This window comes from Cydia strobilella, chromosome 16, assembly GCF_947568885.1.
Source record: "Cydia strobilella chromosome 16, ilCydStro3.1, whole genome shotgun sequence".
NCBI classification, from domain to species: domain Eukaryota; kingdom Metazoa; phylum Arthropoda; class Insecta; order Lepidoptera; family Tortricidae; genus Cydia; species Cydia strobilella.
Window position 1 is genome coordinate 3,644,366 of NC_086056.1, and position 13,741 is coordinate 3,658,106.

At 38.8% G+C, this 13,741-nt stretch overlaps 2 protein-coding genes across 3 annotated transcripts; both read left to right on the forward strand.

Moving 5' to 3' along the window:
* Positions 1-202: 202 nt before the first annotated feature.
* Positions 203-7,212, forward strand: LOC134748359 (two pore potassium channel protein sup-9). 2 transcript variants are annotated; one of them, XM_063683138.1, is made up of 8 exons: positions 203-425; positions 513-700; positions 1,228-1,445; positions 2,155-2,329; positions 2,940-3,046; positions 4,194-4,312; positions 4,680-4,794; positions 6,361-7,212. In XM_063683138.1, exons 2-8 carry the CDS (start codon positions 574-576, stop codon positions 6,463-6,465), a joined length of 966 nt encoding a protein of 321 aa, XP_063539208.1. In that variant the 5' UTR covers positions 203-425; positions 513-573; the 3' UTR covers positions 6,466-7,212. The 2 variants fall into 2 exon arrangements, with proteins under 2 accessions (XP_063539208.1, XP_063539209.1); XM_063683139.1 differs by having other exon boundaries at positions 4,680-4,785.
* Positions 7,213-11,862: 4,650 nt separating this feature from the next.
* Positions 11,863-13,464, forward strand: LOC134748569 (uncharacterized). Its single transcript, XM_063683360.1, has 3 exons — positions 11,863-11,997; positions 12,253-12,366; positions 13,367-13,464. The coding sequence occupies exons 1-3, from the start codon at positions 11,877-11,879 to the stop codon at positions 13,462-13,464; spliced, it is 333 nt and encodes a 110-aa protein (XP_063539430.1). The 5' UTR covers positions 11,863-11,876.
* Positions 13,465-13,741: the final 277 nt, after the last annotated feature.

The window sequence follows — 13,741 nt, forward strand, 5'->3', positions numbered from 1 at the left end:
GGCGTTGGCGATTCGAACGGCATCGCCGACTCACCGGATCGGTTAACAAATGTTCGTTGTTCGCGCGTGGAAATCGCTACGTCGAGTTGATTCGAATTGCACGGAGACTTGATTCGAGTTGACTCGCCTGTAATGTGATTCGAATCATTCGAATCAGACAACTCGACTCGCCCAATCGCCCATCGCTATGTATTGTATTCATTTGTGCTGTGATTTTGTACAAACAGTTTATTTACTTTATTAATTAAAATTAGCACGTCGAGTCTTTTATAATAGCTCCTTCTATACCTATACTTTAATTAGAAGACTGTTGAAAGCCAAATTAATCATACGTCGTTTACATTTTTTCTTTATCGTAATCTGCAATGCAGAATTTAAATACCTCACACATTATCGTAATTCGCACAAATTATTTTTATAAAACGGTAAATGCAGTATTTCCAATTTCCTTTACTCTGTTACAATTTTTATGAATAATATTAATTTTGATAATATTTACGACTGTTTTATAGGTGTGCGCCTCGGTGCGATAAATATTATTTTGCCGCATATTGGTGCATTGCTGGTGGCATCATGAAGCGTCAAAACGTCCGCACTCTGTCCCTGGTGGTGTGCACGTTTACATATTTGCTGATCGGCGCAGCAGTTTTTGACGCTTTGGAATCTGAAACTGAGAGCAAAAGATGGGAAGTTCTTTCTGGTGAGTATTGTCAACAGTTTTTATAATTTTCTTTAAATAATCATGCTAGACAATTCAGATAATATATCCAGTAATTTAATATATTATTTAGTAATTTATTAGCACCTTAAATTTATATTCACGACACATTGTCGTGATTACGCAATTCTTGTTTTACACGAGCATAATATTACAAAATTTTAGCACAAATCAAAATACAAATAAGTGTCAAACTAATGTGTATAAATTATGAATTGTGTATATAGTTTTTTTTCTTTCATTTACAACATCTATTCATTTTAGTTTGTAATTATGTGTACTTGTACATTTCCTCTGTTGAACCATACATGATCCTTAACACATTCACTGTCCGGAACCCACCTGGTGGGCGCTCCTGAACTTTGCTCAGATGCCGGACAACCCGATGGGTGGGTTGTTTTATACGCAGCTATAGCCAACCAGTTTCTGGAGTAGTGCCCCGTTTTTTGTCTGGCAGTGAATGTGTTAAAGCTTATCCATGTTCTTATGACCATTTATTTTTATTGCAGACATGAGAAATGGTCTTATGCGCAAATACAACATAACGCCTGAAGATTACCACATGATAGAGATAGTTATAATAGAAAACAAGCCGCACAAAGCGGGTCCCCAGTGGAAGTTTGCTGGCGCATTCTATTTTGCAACTGTTGTGTTGGCTATGATCGGGTATGGACACTCCACACCTGTGACTGTTGGGGGCAAAGCGTTTTGTATGGCTTATGCTATGGTAAGTACCTATTGAATAATTAAATATAGTCTGGTGACAAGCAAAAGTCACTATTTACCGAAAAATAAGTAAACAAAAATCAACCTTATTCGAATAATATGGTTCACTATGGCTATGAACTTGTGGTGGTACTTAGTGACTTTTGCTTGTCACCCGACAGAAATGGGCCAGAAATGGGAAATGGGATATTAACAGCCAGAATTGGGCTAAATAACAGTGGTAGTTAAATTGAAACATAATTTAGCAACCAGGCAGTCTTGATGATTATTGCTGATACCTTAATTTTATTACTATGCTTTATTAAAGAATAGTTAAAAAAAATACTAAGTACTTACCTCCTAAATTATTGAGGTCTGGTTTTGATCTGGAGCTAAAAATATCTTCAAGATAGAGAATGCATTTTTTAGAAATAAATAGTGCTAAAGTCAATGGCTAAAATAATTAAAATTAATGAAAAAAAAAATTCCAAAGTAACATGCAAAAGAATCCCTGAAGTTTTCTATCAAAATATTTTAATGTATAGAACAATTAATTTAGGTATGGGAATTGGAAATCTACCTGTCACTTATTTAATATCTTTCATATTCATATTCCTTTATTCATAAAATTCTTCATAATAATAATTTAATAATTCATAATTTTCTTTAGGTACTTCGAAATCAACCTGTCAGTAATTTTTTTCTTATATTTTTTTCATAATTAATTTCAGGTGGGCATTCCCCTAGGACTTGTGATGTTCCAGAGCATAGGCGAGCGTTTGAACAAGTTCGCGTCAGTTGTGATACGCAGGGCTAAGTGTTATCTGCGGTGCGAGACCACGGAGGCCACAGAAATGAACCTCATGTTCGCCACCGGAATGCTGTCTAGTATTATTATTACTACAGGTAATTTAAAACCGCAGAACTGCTCTGATGGCTTTCCGCCGGAGGCTTAAGTATATATTTACAAGCATAGTCTGGAACCTAGTCAATAACTCTTTATAGGACGTACCTAATCTATATATTACACGAACGGGTCTACCACGATTTAATTTAAAGGGGGAACCCCTTCCCGCCGGGGGGTGTAATTAAATATGTGTTCAAAACGCAAGAGTTTAGTGTTATGATTACCTAATCTACATTAAATATAAGGCAAAAATGACTACTTAGTAACATCATCTGTATTTTCTTAAATGCGGATATTTTAGAACAGCCAGATGAGGCTTGAATTGTGGATTTTTAAGGGGATAATTATTAATCTCGTATGATTTTTTACCCATTTTCTGTTATTAGCTTGTCTATTGTGGTGGTAATGGTAGATAACAATTCGTCGAAAAGCATTTTTTTACTAATCTCTGTTACTTCCATCGTTTTGCGAATTAAGTTTTATCTAATACAATGATAAAATGATCCCTTTTAAATAAAATTAAGTACTACAATAATTTTATTTAATGACAAAATGTTTAACGCACACGTGTCGTCATTGGCACTAGCCATATACAATACATTGTTCCAGGTGCCGCGGTGTTCTCTCGTTACGAGGGCTGGAGTTACTTTGACAGTTTCTACTACTGTTTCGTGACGCTGACAACCATCGGGTTCGGGGACTATGTGGCCTTACAGGTTATTTTTCATTTTTTTTGTTACAGTGCGGGCGAAGAAATTTGTACAGGTCGATTCACAAGAGCTGGCACGATTGGAATGAATGAGTGAATGAAAACATCTATGCGTGTATCACATTAACCAATAAAATGGTGGCTCTGCCTGTATACCAAGGGCCTGACACTCTTTGATAGAGAAAGATAGTCTTATTGCGATTCCTATAAGAGGAAAGAGAAAATAGTGCCATGTTTTGTCCTTATCACCGACAGGGTGGCATCATAGGTAGGAGGCGATGGCGAAATACCGAAATTTATAAGAGTGAAAGAGAAAAAATCCAATGCTGCCCTTTTATATGAATATTCTTTCTCTTACCCCCGGTCGCTCGGCGGCGCGTCTATAACTACTTGTATATACTATGTCTATGCTGTCTCTCATACAATGAAATTGTCGTTCATTCCATTCGTGCCAGCTTTCGTGAGTCAACTTATACATTCACACTTAATTTTACTGTGTCGTACTAAATATTTAATGTTAGAAATTCTTTCACCATCAAACTCAAAGAAAAAGAACATTAATATTTTATCTATAATGATTACACATTTAAGAAGCGCTGGTGGCCTAGTGGTAAGAGCGTGCGACTTTCAATCCGGAGGTCGCGGGTCCAAACCCCGGCTCGTACCAATGAGTTTTTCGGAACTTATGTACGAAATATCATTTGATATTTACCAGTCGCTTTTCGGTGAAGGAAAACATCGTGAGGAAACCGGACTGATCCTAACATGGCCTAGTTCACCCTCTGGGTTGGAAGGTCAGATGGCAGTCGCTTTCGTAAAAACTAGTGCCTACGTCAATTCTTAGGATTAGTTGTCAAGCGGACCCCAGGCTCCCAGGAGCCGTGGCAAAATGCCGGGATAACGCGAGGAAGAAGAATGATTACACATTTAAAATGAAACGGGTATTATAAAATTAAATATATAGCTAATATATTTAATTTTATAGATACCCGTTTCATAAAAGCTTGTAAATTGTATACCTATCCTGTTTTAAATCAGATATCCTGTACCGAATACTTTTAACTGTATGTCATGTGACCCAATAACAAGTCCGTTCATGTATTTTTAGGGTTCCGAAAGGTAGTGTCTAGAAAAATTGTGTTTTTATTTTTCAGAACGACCAAGCGTTGACTAGTAAGCCAGGCTATGTAGCCCTGAGCTTAGTGTTCATCTTGTTCGGTCTTGCGGTGGTAGCTGCTAGTATTAACTTGCTGGTGCTTCGGTTCATGACCATGTAAGTTGTTTTTAGAACTTCAAAAAAGAGTATTGTTCGATTATTCGAAGACGGCTGAACCGATTTGAAAAAATCTACAAATTAGGACTACAAACATTTCTACAAACACTTCTACAAACATGTTTATTGTCTGTATAACTTATTTTAACCTCGCAAGGCCCAATGTGCATTACAATGTACACTCTGTTTCAATCTAATTTGAACCTTACACTAACTGAATTAAGTAGCATTTATTTTGTTTCATTGTTTTCTAAAACAAACGAAAGTCACCCTAATCTTCTATACGATAAGGTTCAAATTAAAAATAGGGAAACTTTGTATGGTGGGCCTTCGAGGTTAAGTTTTATTGCTTGCTCTTTATCAACAGGCAAGCAGAAGAAAACGCCCGCGACGAAGAGAAAGAAGCCGCCCGAACCATACTTCAACTTGATGCGCACGGCGTCGAGGGCCGGCACCACGACGACCAGGCTTCGGTAAGCGACGTTAGTTTCACTTTCTACCTTTACCTCTAACTTTATTGTCTGTCTCTATTCTTATTAAAAGACTAAAAGAGCAAGGTACGAGGTCACCGTGCTGGAAGTACTTACTTACTTCTGCTGTGGCGCGACGACCCGAAGTGGATCTTGGCCTCCGACACCAAAGACCGCCATGCTACTCTGTCCAAAGCCTAAGTCTGTGCTAGTCTGTGCAAAGCCTGTGCTGTGCTGTGCTGGAAGTGGAAGGTGCAAATCCGCATTGACCCTTTTCTGTTCGCAACGAGCATAAGCTTTATTATTCGTTTCATTCTACATTCTACTTATATCTACGAGAAACTACAGGTAACCTAGTTATAAACAAATATTATTGAATCCTCTCGTAAGATCTGTCCGGCATTCGCCATAACACGCACCCTGCAGATCTTACTACGAAATGCAGTGCAGTTAGTAATCCTTCCGCAAATAGTTACGTGGCCGCATTCGTCAGATCTGACGAACGGACTTCACGCCCCCTGTATTGTATTTCATTCAAACCAAACTTGTATGGTCCAAGTGCCCAGGGGCGTAGAAAGAGGATATGGCGCCAGGGGCAGTCACCAAATTTGCGCCCCCTGACGACTGACAAAAGTTTCCCTGCTGCTGCCTTTTGCCCATTTTGGCGCCCCCCCCCCCCTTGGATGGCGCCCGGGGCACTTGCCCCCTCTGCCCCCCCTAGTTACAACACTGTAAGTGCCAGTTGCATCATTCACACTTGATAGACTGATCAACGGCGCGCCGCGGCGGTTTACTATGAAACTTTCCATACAATAAAATTTAGCGTAGATACTCTTTAACAATGACAAACACTTTGGTGCAAGTGGTGCAACCGACCCTAAGAAGATTAAAAGGGATAGTAATACCGCAAGTTTGGTTTGCGGGACATTGTATACTCGCATTGTAGTCAGACCAAGCTAAATTGGCAGCGATTTTGATAACCCATGCAGACGGTGCAAGTATTATTTTAAACGGCAAACCTTTATGACGCTTAACAATATATTGATTTAAATTAACACGATTTTCACTCATAATTTTAAATTAACACGGGACTTAATCGCGTAAAAACTTACGTTTACTTAAAGGCCGTAACACACCATCGCACCGCACCGCGACCTTGGAGCAGTTCTAGGAATAGGTAGTACTGGCGTGGGCTTCCACACTATCGCACCGAACCGTCAAAACGGTGCGATCCTACCTTACAGACTGCCGCACACGTGCGCCAGTGTTGCCAAGTGTCCCATATTTCCATGTCTTTCATTTTTTATCATGGATATATGGGACACTTGGCAACACTGGCGCACGTGTGGCGTGTGGCGTTGTGTGTGGTCTGTAAGGTAGGATCGCACCGTTTTGACGGTTCGGTGCGATAGTGTGGAAGCCCACGCCAGTACTACCTATTCCTAGAACTGCTCCAAGGTCGCGGTGCGGTGCGATGGTGTGTTACGGCGTTACCACTCGCGCCGTCTGGGCTATTAAAATCGCTGCGCCAACTTAAGCTTGGTCTGACTGTCTAAAGTTATTGGTTTGTCGGTGCAGGTGTGCTCATGCAACTGCCTGGGCAGCAAGGCGTGCGAGGGCGAGCTGCTGCCCGCCTCCACGCACACGGGCTCACTGGAGATACTTGAACGAGCCTCCGTCTGAACACATGGCATCGGAGAATCGGCCACTCAGTGGAGCTGAGTGAGATTCATTGCAAGAACATCACCTTAACTACACATACATGAATAGTTTGACACCTATTTCCAGGGCCGTAGCTAGAGGATATGGCGCCCGGGGCAGTCACCAAATTTGCGCCCCCTCACGACTGACAAAAGTTTCGCCTTTTGCCCATTTTGGCGCCCCTCCTTGGATGGCGCCCGGGGCACTTGCCCCCTCCCCCCCCACTAGTTACGCCACTGCCTACTTCCGTTTTCTGGGCGGGTATGAGTATCTTAGATAGCATTACACCTAAAAGCCTATGGTCGTGTGAGGCACTCGAAACCGGCTCCCTAAAATCTTGAATATGTTGGAAAATATAGTTAAAATTTAAATGGTAATAAATAAGGATAACTGTCTTAACTTAGATTAAGCGTAAAAGATGAAGATAAAAGGAAAGTAATAAAACGCCGTTAGTTACTTGAGAAATTGAATGAAGTCAATAATTAGAGATGTAAATTAATTATAATTACCTCGCCTCGGCGTCGAATTTAACGTAATTGTAAATAAAATTAAAATAAAGTATTAAATGAATACTAAAATGACGATGATAAAAGAATTTGAAATTATTAAACCAGAGAGTTTTAACCAGTGGCGGCGTAACGCAAGTTGGTACCAGGGCGGTCTTTTATTGAGCACCCCAAAATATAGTTAAAATTGGGTAGGCTGGTAAGTGCAGGTATGTATGCAATCGGAAAACGTGAAACTTCTCGTGGATAGACCAAGGCGCGGAGCTTCAGAAGGAGTTTTTTTTTAATACTACGTCGGTGGCAAACAAACATACGGCCCGCCTGATGTTAAGCAGTCTCCGTAGCCTATGTACGCCTGCAACTCCAGAGGAGTTACATGCGCGTTGTCGACCCTAACACCCCTCTCCCTCGAGCTCTGGCAACCTTACTCACCGGCAGGAACACAACACTATTAGTAGAGTTTGGTCACGAATCAACGGCCAGAAGGGGCCAAGCGGGGCTCCGAAGGCCGAGCTCCGTCCAGGCTTCTAGCGGCGTGTTCTTTACAAGATTAAGGCCGAGCTGCAGCAAAGCAGAGCTTGGAATTGAACCAGTGGTCAAGTGTGATCGAGTGCAAATGCCGAACTTAGCAAAAGGAGGAACTTAGTCTGTGCGCACTTCTGTGCGCAGAAAAGCAGAGCTTGGAAATAAACCAATGACCAAGTGTAACCTAAGCTACTGGTTTTAACTTATTCTAGGGTTGTCATGCACTAACCGTGCTTTTTTAGGGTTCCGTACCCAAAGGGTAAAAACAGAACCCTATTACTAAGACTCCGCTGTCCGTCCGTCTGTCTGTCTGTCACCAGGCTGTATCTCGTGATCTGTGATAGCTAGACAGCTGAAATTTTCACAGATGATGTATTTCGGTTGCCGCTATAACAACAAATACTAACAACAATAAAATAGAGATATAGTGGGGCTCCCATACAAAAAACGTGATTTTTGACCGAAGTTAAGCAACGTCGGGCGGGGTCAGTACTTGGATGGGTGACCGTTTTTATAGTTAATGGTACGGAACCCTTCGTGTGTGAGTCCGACTCGCACTTGGCCGGTTTTTTACTCTTTAAAGTTTGTAGGGCTTCCCTTTTTTATTAATAAATGCAATTTAAAATTTTAATAAATAAGATACTCATTCATATTTCCAAAAAGCATATTTGTTTAACTTAAGTATTTATATCAAATGTTGTAAGATGAAATATTTTTATTCCATTTTGTTTTAGTATTAACAGGTAGGTATTTAAGTAGTTTCCAAACAGAAAAGCCAAACGTGATGTGAATGTAGTAATCAGTATGTTTTTGTGCCAAATTCTTGTACCTAATGTAAATAGGATTTTTCTACCATACTTACTACAAGTATTTATATACCTACATATATTTAATTATTAACTTGGTTATTAAAAATCGGATCTTCCTTATTAAAATGTTTCGTGCCAAAGATACTCGTAATTTCGTGGTTAAATATTGCCAAAATACCTAATATATGCAATTAGAACAAAGTATGTATTGGTAGATTTTTTAATTGTTTTACTTGTTAATAATATTTTTGTGGTATTTTTACTCCGTAGTTCTCAAGATTTATTAGAGTTAGACTAAGAATATTCTGCAACGATTTTGATAGTTTTTACGTCATAACTTAATAGAAGTTTGACGTTTAAAATAACATTTGCACTGCGTGTGATATCAAAATCGTTTTAGACTTATCTTGGTCTAACTCTAGTATGTTTTCTAAATAAAATAATAAAATAGAAAGTCAATAACATAGTAACATTAATCACAAACGAAAAACAGTAAGTCTGGTTTTAAAATAAGCTAAATAAATAAATTAGGTATGACAAACACAGATAGGTATTTTAAGCAAAGATTTTATACACATTTTTCATGTATTGTAATAATAATGACAGAAGTTGAAATTGTTTTTCATAGTGATTTTTAGTTAAATTGATTGTTTTAGGAATATTTTATTAGTCAGTTATTTTTGTAGTTTGTACAACGGGGTACTTAAATAAAAAAAAATGTTCTCAACCTTAATTTATTTTAAACATCTTGTCTACGTTTTTCTTTGTCTAGTCATATTTAATAAAACTGTACCTATGCATACTCTCGCTTTTTTGAGACAGGTTTGAACAATCCAAGCCAAACAATCACGACACAATGTCGTTAACGTCAGACGTAATGTCCGATAAAGCGACAAAATTATATTCTATGAGCGTTTTATAAATATCATTGCGTATGTTTTTTAACACCAGGTACATCATACTGTTAGGTACTGTGCTACAACTTACCAGGTTTTATAACCTGTTTTACCATGTTTTTTAGCACCATAATTCTGTTAGGTACTGTGCTACAAGTTAAGGTAGGGTTCAGATTGTCATAACGCATAAGTATGCGTTGCGTACGTGGGCTCAGTTTGTCCCTGCTAACGGTTGCACCTGCTTGACGACAATGTGTCGTGATTGGCACTTAAAGGGCTAAACTTATTATTTATTCCCTTTGATGGATTGAAACTTCTGTCTAATCGATAATTGCACAAAATATTATAAAATGCATACTTAGCCAAATATAATTATAATCACTGCAACATACTTTAAGCACAAATTAATCTTATCAACCAATCTGTGATTAATTTGATCTCATTTACTTTAATGTTGTTTAATAATTTAGTCAACACAAGTGGGCCTTTATTGCTGAATTTAATCTTATTTCATAAAAATGTTAATGTTTTTAATGTTTATTTTTATTGTACTAATGTTTAGTAATAAATGTTTTGTGTAATTAAGTTTATTATTTATATCCTCCAAAAGGCCCATCTTACAAGAAAAATTGGCAGTTGAATTTGAAATAGTGTAGGAAATTCGGTTGAATTTCTTCTAGTAGACATATCGACCGGTAGATATATGGACCGCGTGATTATACCTACCCGTAATTACCCGTGAACAAGATAGATGTAACTGCGTTGAAATATCGGGAGCTCGAAAACAATACAAAAGGTAATAACGGTCCATATCCCGGTCGATATAATAAAGTCGAGTGAAACTAACCGTGAATCATTAAAAACTGAATTTCTTCTATTTTGAAATTGAACGAAACAAAAGTAATGCAAAGTAATTCTGTTCTAATATTACGCGAAACTCTGCGTAGGGGGCGCCATCAGGGCACCACTACCACAATCTGAGGGTCTAACGGGAAACAAGAAAATTTCTTTATTTAACATCTCTGTCACTCTTGCATATTCGAGCGATAAAGAGGCAGATAGCGAATTTTCGGATTTGCGTTTCCCGGTAGGTCCTCTGTAAGCAAACCGCCTTGATGCATCAATGTCATAATTTATTATCTCTGAAAACTTGTCAAAAACCTGTTAAAGGTACAGTATGTATAAGTTACTCTATGGTTTACTAAAAAGGCGAGTACTGCACTTTGGTGGCAGAACATTGCAGTAATATCCCCTATTGAAAACGGTTTATTATCCGCAAAAGTGTATTAACCTCTTGAGTCTAAACATAGAGTAACTTATACTAGAGCGGTACTGTCATTGTAAATTTTGTAACCCCAGTAAATTCACTACATAAATCTTCATTTTTAGTTTTAAAGTGTGTCGACAGGACACACTTTAAAACTAAAAATGAAGATTTATAAAAATATGATAGGAATGTATTTAAATATAGATAAATGGTTTTTTTTATTTGCATTAATTATTTTTATGATTTTTAATCATGTTCTTTCAAACGAAACCGTCAACGCCATCTATACGACTGTAGGCCAAAACTAGTAGCGCCCTCTGAACGAAAATCAAATTTTCTTGATTTTCGAGGCACGTTTTTTCCTTAGACTGTATCCATCTATTACGGAGTTATATCTATCTTTGGTCTAAATGTACATATTCATGGCAATCTAATTTGAACCTTTAGTGGAACATATAAAGTAGCATTTCTTTTGTTTCACTGTGTTGCAAAACAAACGAAATTCGTTCCAATTTACTTATAGAACAAGGTTCAAATTAAAAATTGAAAAAAACTTTCTATGGTGGGTCTTACGAGGTTAAGGCATTTTCCCAGAGCCTACCCTTTAACTAATTTACTGCGAGCGACCCGCTAGGCGGATTCTCTGTTCGTAGTATGCTTTTCGCTACATACCTACGGGTTTTCCCGTGGTCTGGCGCTGGCACTGAATCAAAGATAGATATAACTCCGTAATACATAGATGGATACAGTCTAAGGAAAAAACGTGCCTCGAAAATCAAGAAAATTTGATTCTCGATCAGATGGCGCCACTACCTTTGGCCTACTCTCATATAGAGGGCGTTGACGGTTTCGTTCGTTATTTAACAATTTTAACGCATATCAGTGAAAGAACATGGGTCAAAATAATATAAAAATAATCAATGCAAATATTGCAAATAAAAAAAAAACATTTATCCATATATAAATACATTTTTTGATATTTTTACTTTTAGTTTTAATCGTGTGTCGATAGATGGCAGTGAATTTACTGTGGCTACAAAATTTACTATGACAGTACCGCTCTATTCTATTATATCCTCTTTGCACTGAATGTATGAAGTCCTTTTTAATCCTGGCCTATTCCCAAATGTTTTCTAAAACAACAAAATGCCTTTGACTCTGGAGAATGTAATGGGCATTGTATTGAGATAGGTATGTCAATAATACTGAGCATGAGCACTGCTGTCCAGAGACAACTAAATATCTTCTTAGCATTCATTACTCATAGAAATCTAGTTATCTATTTCCAACTACTTAACCAATTAACTTATCAGACACTGACCTACCACTAATTATAAAGTTAACCCATTTAAAACCCCACATTTAGCCAACTAGGATCCATTTACACAAAATGGGTGTTCTCAGGATCTCGTGCCTATTGCTTGTGGTGTGTCTTGTAGGGAATGTGGCGGGGATGCTGTGGCCTTCTTCGACTGATACAGGGCTAGATGGACTTAGGAAAGCCTCACGATGTAAGTATATATTATATGCTGTAAACTACTTGTAAGGAACCAATAAACATTTTTTCATTTTCATTTTAATTTTTTCATATGTGGGTGCGTCACACACGCAACGCTTTTTAAGCTCTCGTGCGAATGGGGCCTAATACTTATAGGTTGTTCATAAATCTATGATAGTATCCACATAACGTTGTTTCGCACACACACCAGAGCGGCGTGCGTTCTGCATCAATAAGATAACCATGTGTAGCATGTCTTTGTTAAAAGGGAACGTGCCCTGGCTGGGTATCGGCATGTGGTGCAACGGCTGCCCTCCGAAGAGCTGCGAGGACGATGACGCCATCATACACGGGTACTGCTGCGGCTGCGCTTATTCTTTAGGTAGGGTTCTAATTAAGCGGAAGTGAAGGTCTCCGTTTCAGCTTGGGAAAATGTATGCTTTCGTATGTCCGACTGTTCTCATTTCTCAATTGATTCTCATAAAATTTTGTGAGAAACCTATAAATATATGTATTTTTTTTGTTAATTCAGTTTATAGAAATTTTTCAAAATGGCGAAGGTATGGTGGTTCGTGAGGTCTACAGCTCACAGACCCACTGGAAGTAATAACAGCGCCGTCTAGTGTATTAAAAGGGAACTTGCCCTTACTAAGGTATCTTTAGTACTTAGTAGTGTGTATTCGGGTTATTTCGGTAATCCATACTAATATTATAAATGCGAAAGTCTGTCTGTCTGTGTGTTACCTCTTCACGCTTAAATCGATTTGAGTTTAAATTTGGCATAGAAATAGTTAAATAGTCCCGGGGAAGGACATAGGATAGTTTTTATGTCGGAAATCACCCCTAAAGAGAGTGAAAAGGGGGGTGAAATTGAGAAATTTCATGAATTGCCCGGTAATTTATGTCAAGCAATTAATTTTATGCTCAAATTGAATGGTTGCTATTACACTTTATCCAGGCGCTAAACTTGCTCTAGCTGCTGTTACTGATTCCACGCAGACGAAGTCGCGGGCAAAAGCTAGATGGGTAATAAATGGCGGTTGCGCGTACGCGTCGGTAACACCACTTTATGATACAAGATCGTAAACTAAAACGTAACTGAAAAGCAGTCGCGCCACAGGGCGGACACGCTATACATCAAAAATAATTTGCGATTCTATGTGTGAACGGCACGTCTGTACACGCGTAATGCGTCATAGTGCGAGTAAGTTGCTTAAAAATAGTACTGAGCGGCCGGCAAACGGCCGTCAATCTGGTGTCGCGAGGCGAGGTAATTCGAATCGGGGCGGGGCGGTGCGTGGCCGTTCTGTATGATAATACTATTTATTACTTATTCTGTGGTCGCGCTCTCATACTTATTAGATGATAATATTGTATTCCAGACAAACTACCAGTGCTGTGTCCCGAGTTCCTCCAGTGCCCCCTGAACCTGCAGGGGCTCTGCCACGACTACGAATATATGATGCGGTGCTGCTGCTAGCAACCAAGGACGTAGGTAGGGGAGAGCAGAGACAGGCAGCTGGCCATACAGTGTGCCCTTTTTCCCCTCCCCTAGGCCTACGGCGATATCAACTTGCCCCTGCCCCCCTTAGTTCATTGCAAAGATTTATATAACTCCGCATAAGATAATGTGGATAGTCTATGGAAAAAACGAGCCTCGAAAATAAAAAAAATTGTTTTTCGAACAGATGGCGCCACCACGTTTTCGTTTGTTATTTAACAATTTTAACGCATATCAGTGAAAGAACATGGGTCAA

Bases quoted from the DNA above. Each gene is read 5' to 3' on its own strand.
- LOC134748359 (XM_063683138.1), top strand. From the start codon at position 574: ATGAAGCGTCAAAACGTCCGCACTCTGTCCCTGGTGGTGTGCACGTTT. The intron at 2,330-2,939 runs GTAATTTAAAAC...ACATTGTTCCAG, and splicing joins TAGTATTATTATTACTACAG to GTGCCGCGGTGTTCTCTCGT. The intron at 4,313-4,679 runs GTAAGTTGTTTT...CTTTATCAACAG, and splicing joins GTGCTTCGGTTCATGACCAT to GCAAGCAGAAGAAAACGCCC.
- LOC134748569 (XM_063683360.1), top strand. From the start codon at position 11,877: ATGGGTGTTCTCAGGATCTCGTGCCTATTGCTTGTGGTGTGTCTTGTA. The intron at 11,998-12,252 runs GTAAGTATATAT...CTTTGTTAAAAG, and splicing joins ACTTAGGAAAGCCTCACGAT to GGAACGTGCCCTGGCTGGGT. The intron at 12,367-13,366 runs GTAGGGTTCTAA...ATTGTATTCCAG, and splicing joins CGGCTGCGCTTATTCTTTAG to ACAAACTACCAGTGCTGTGT.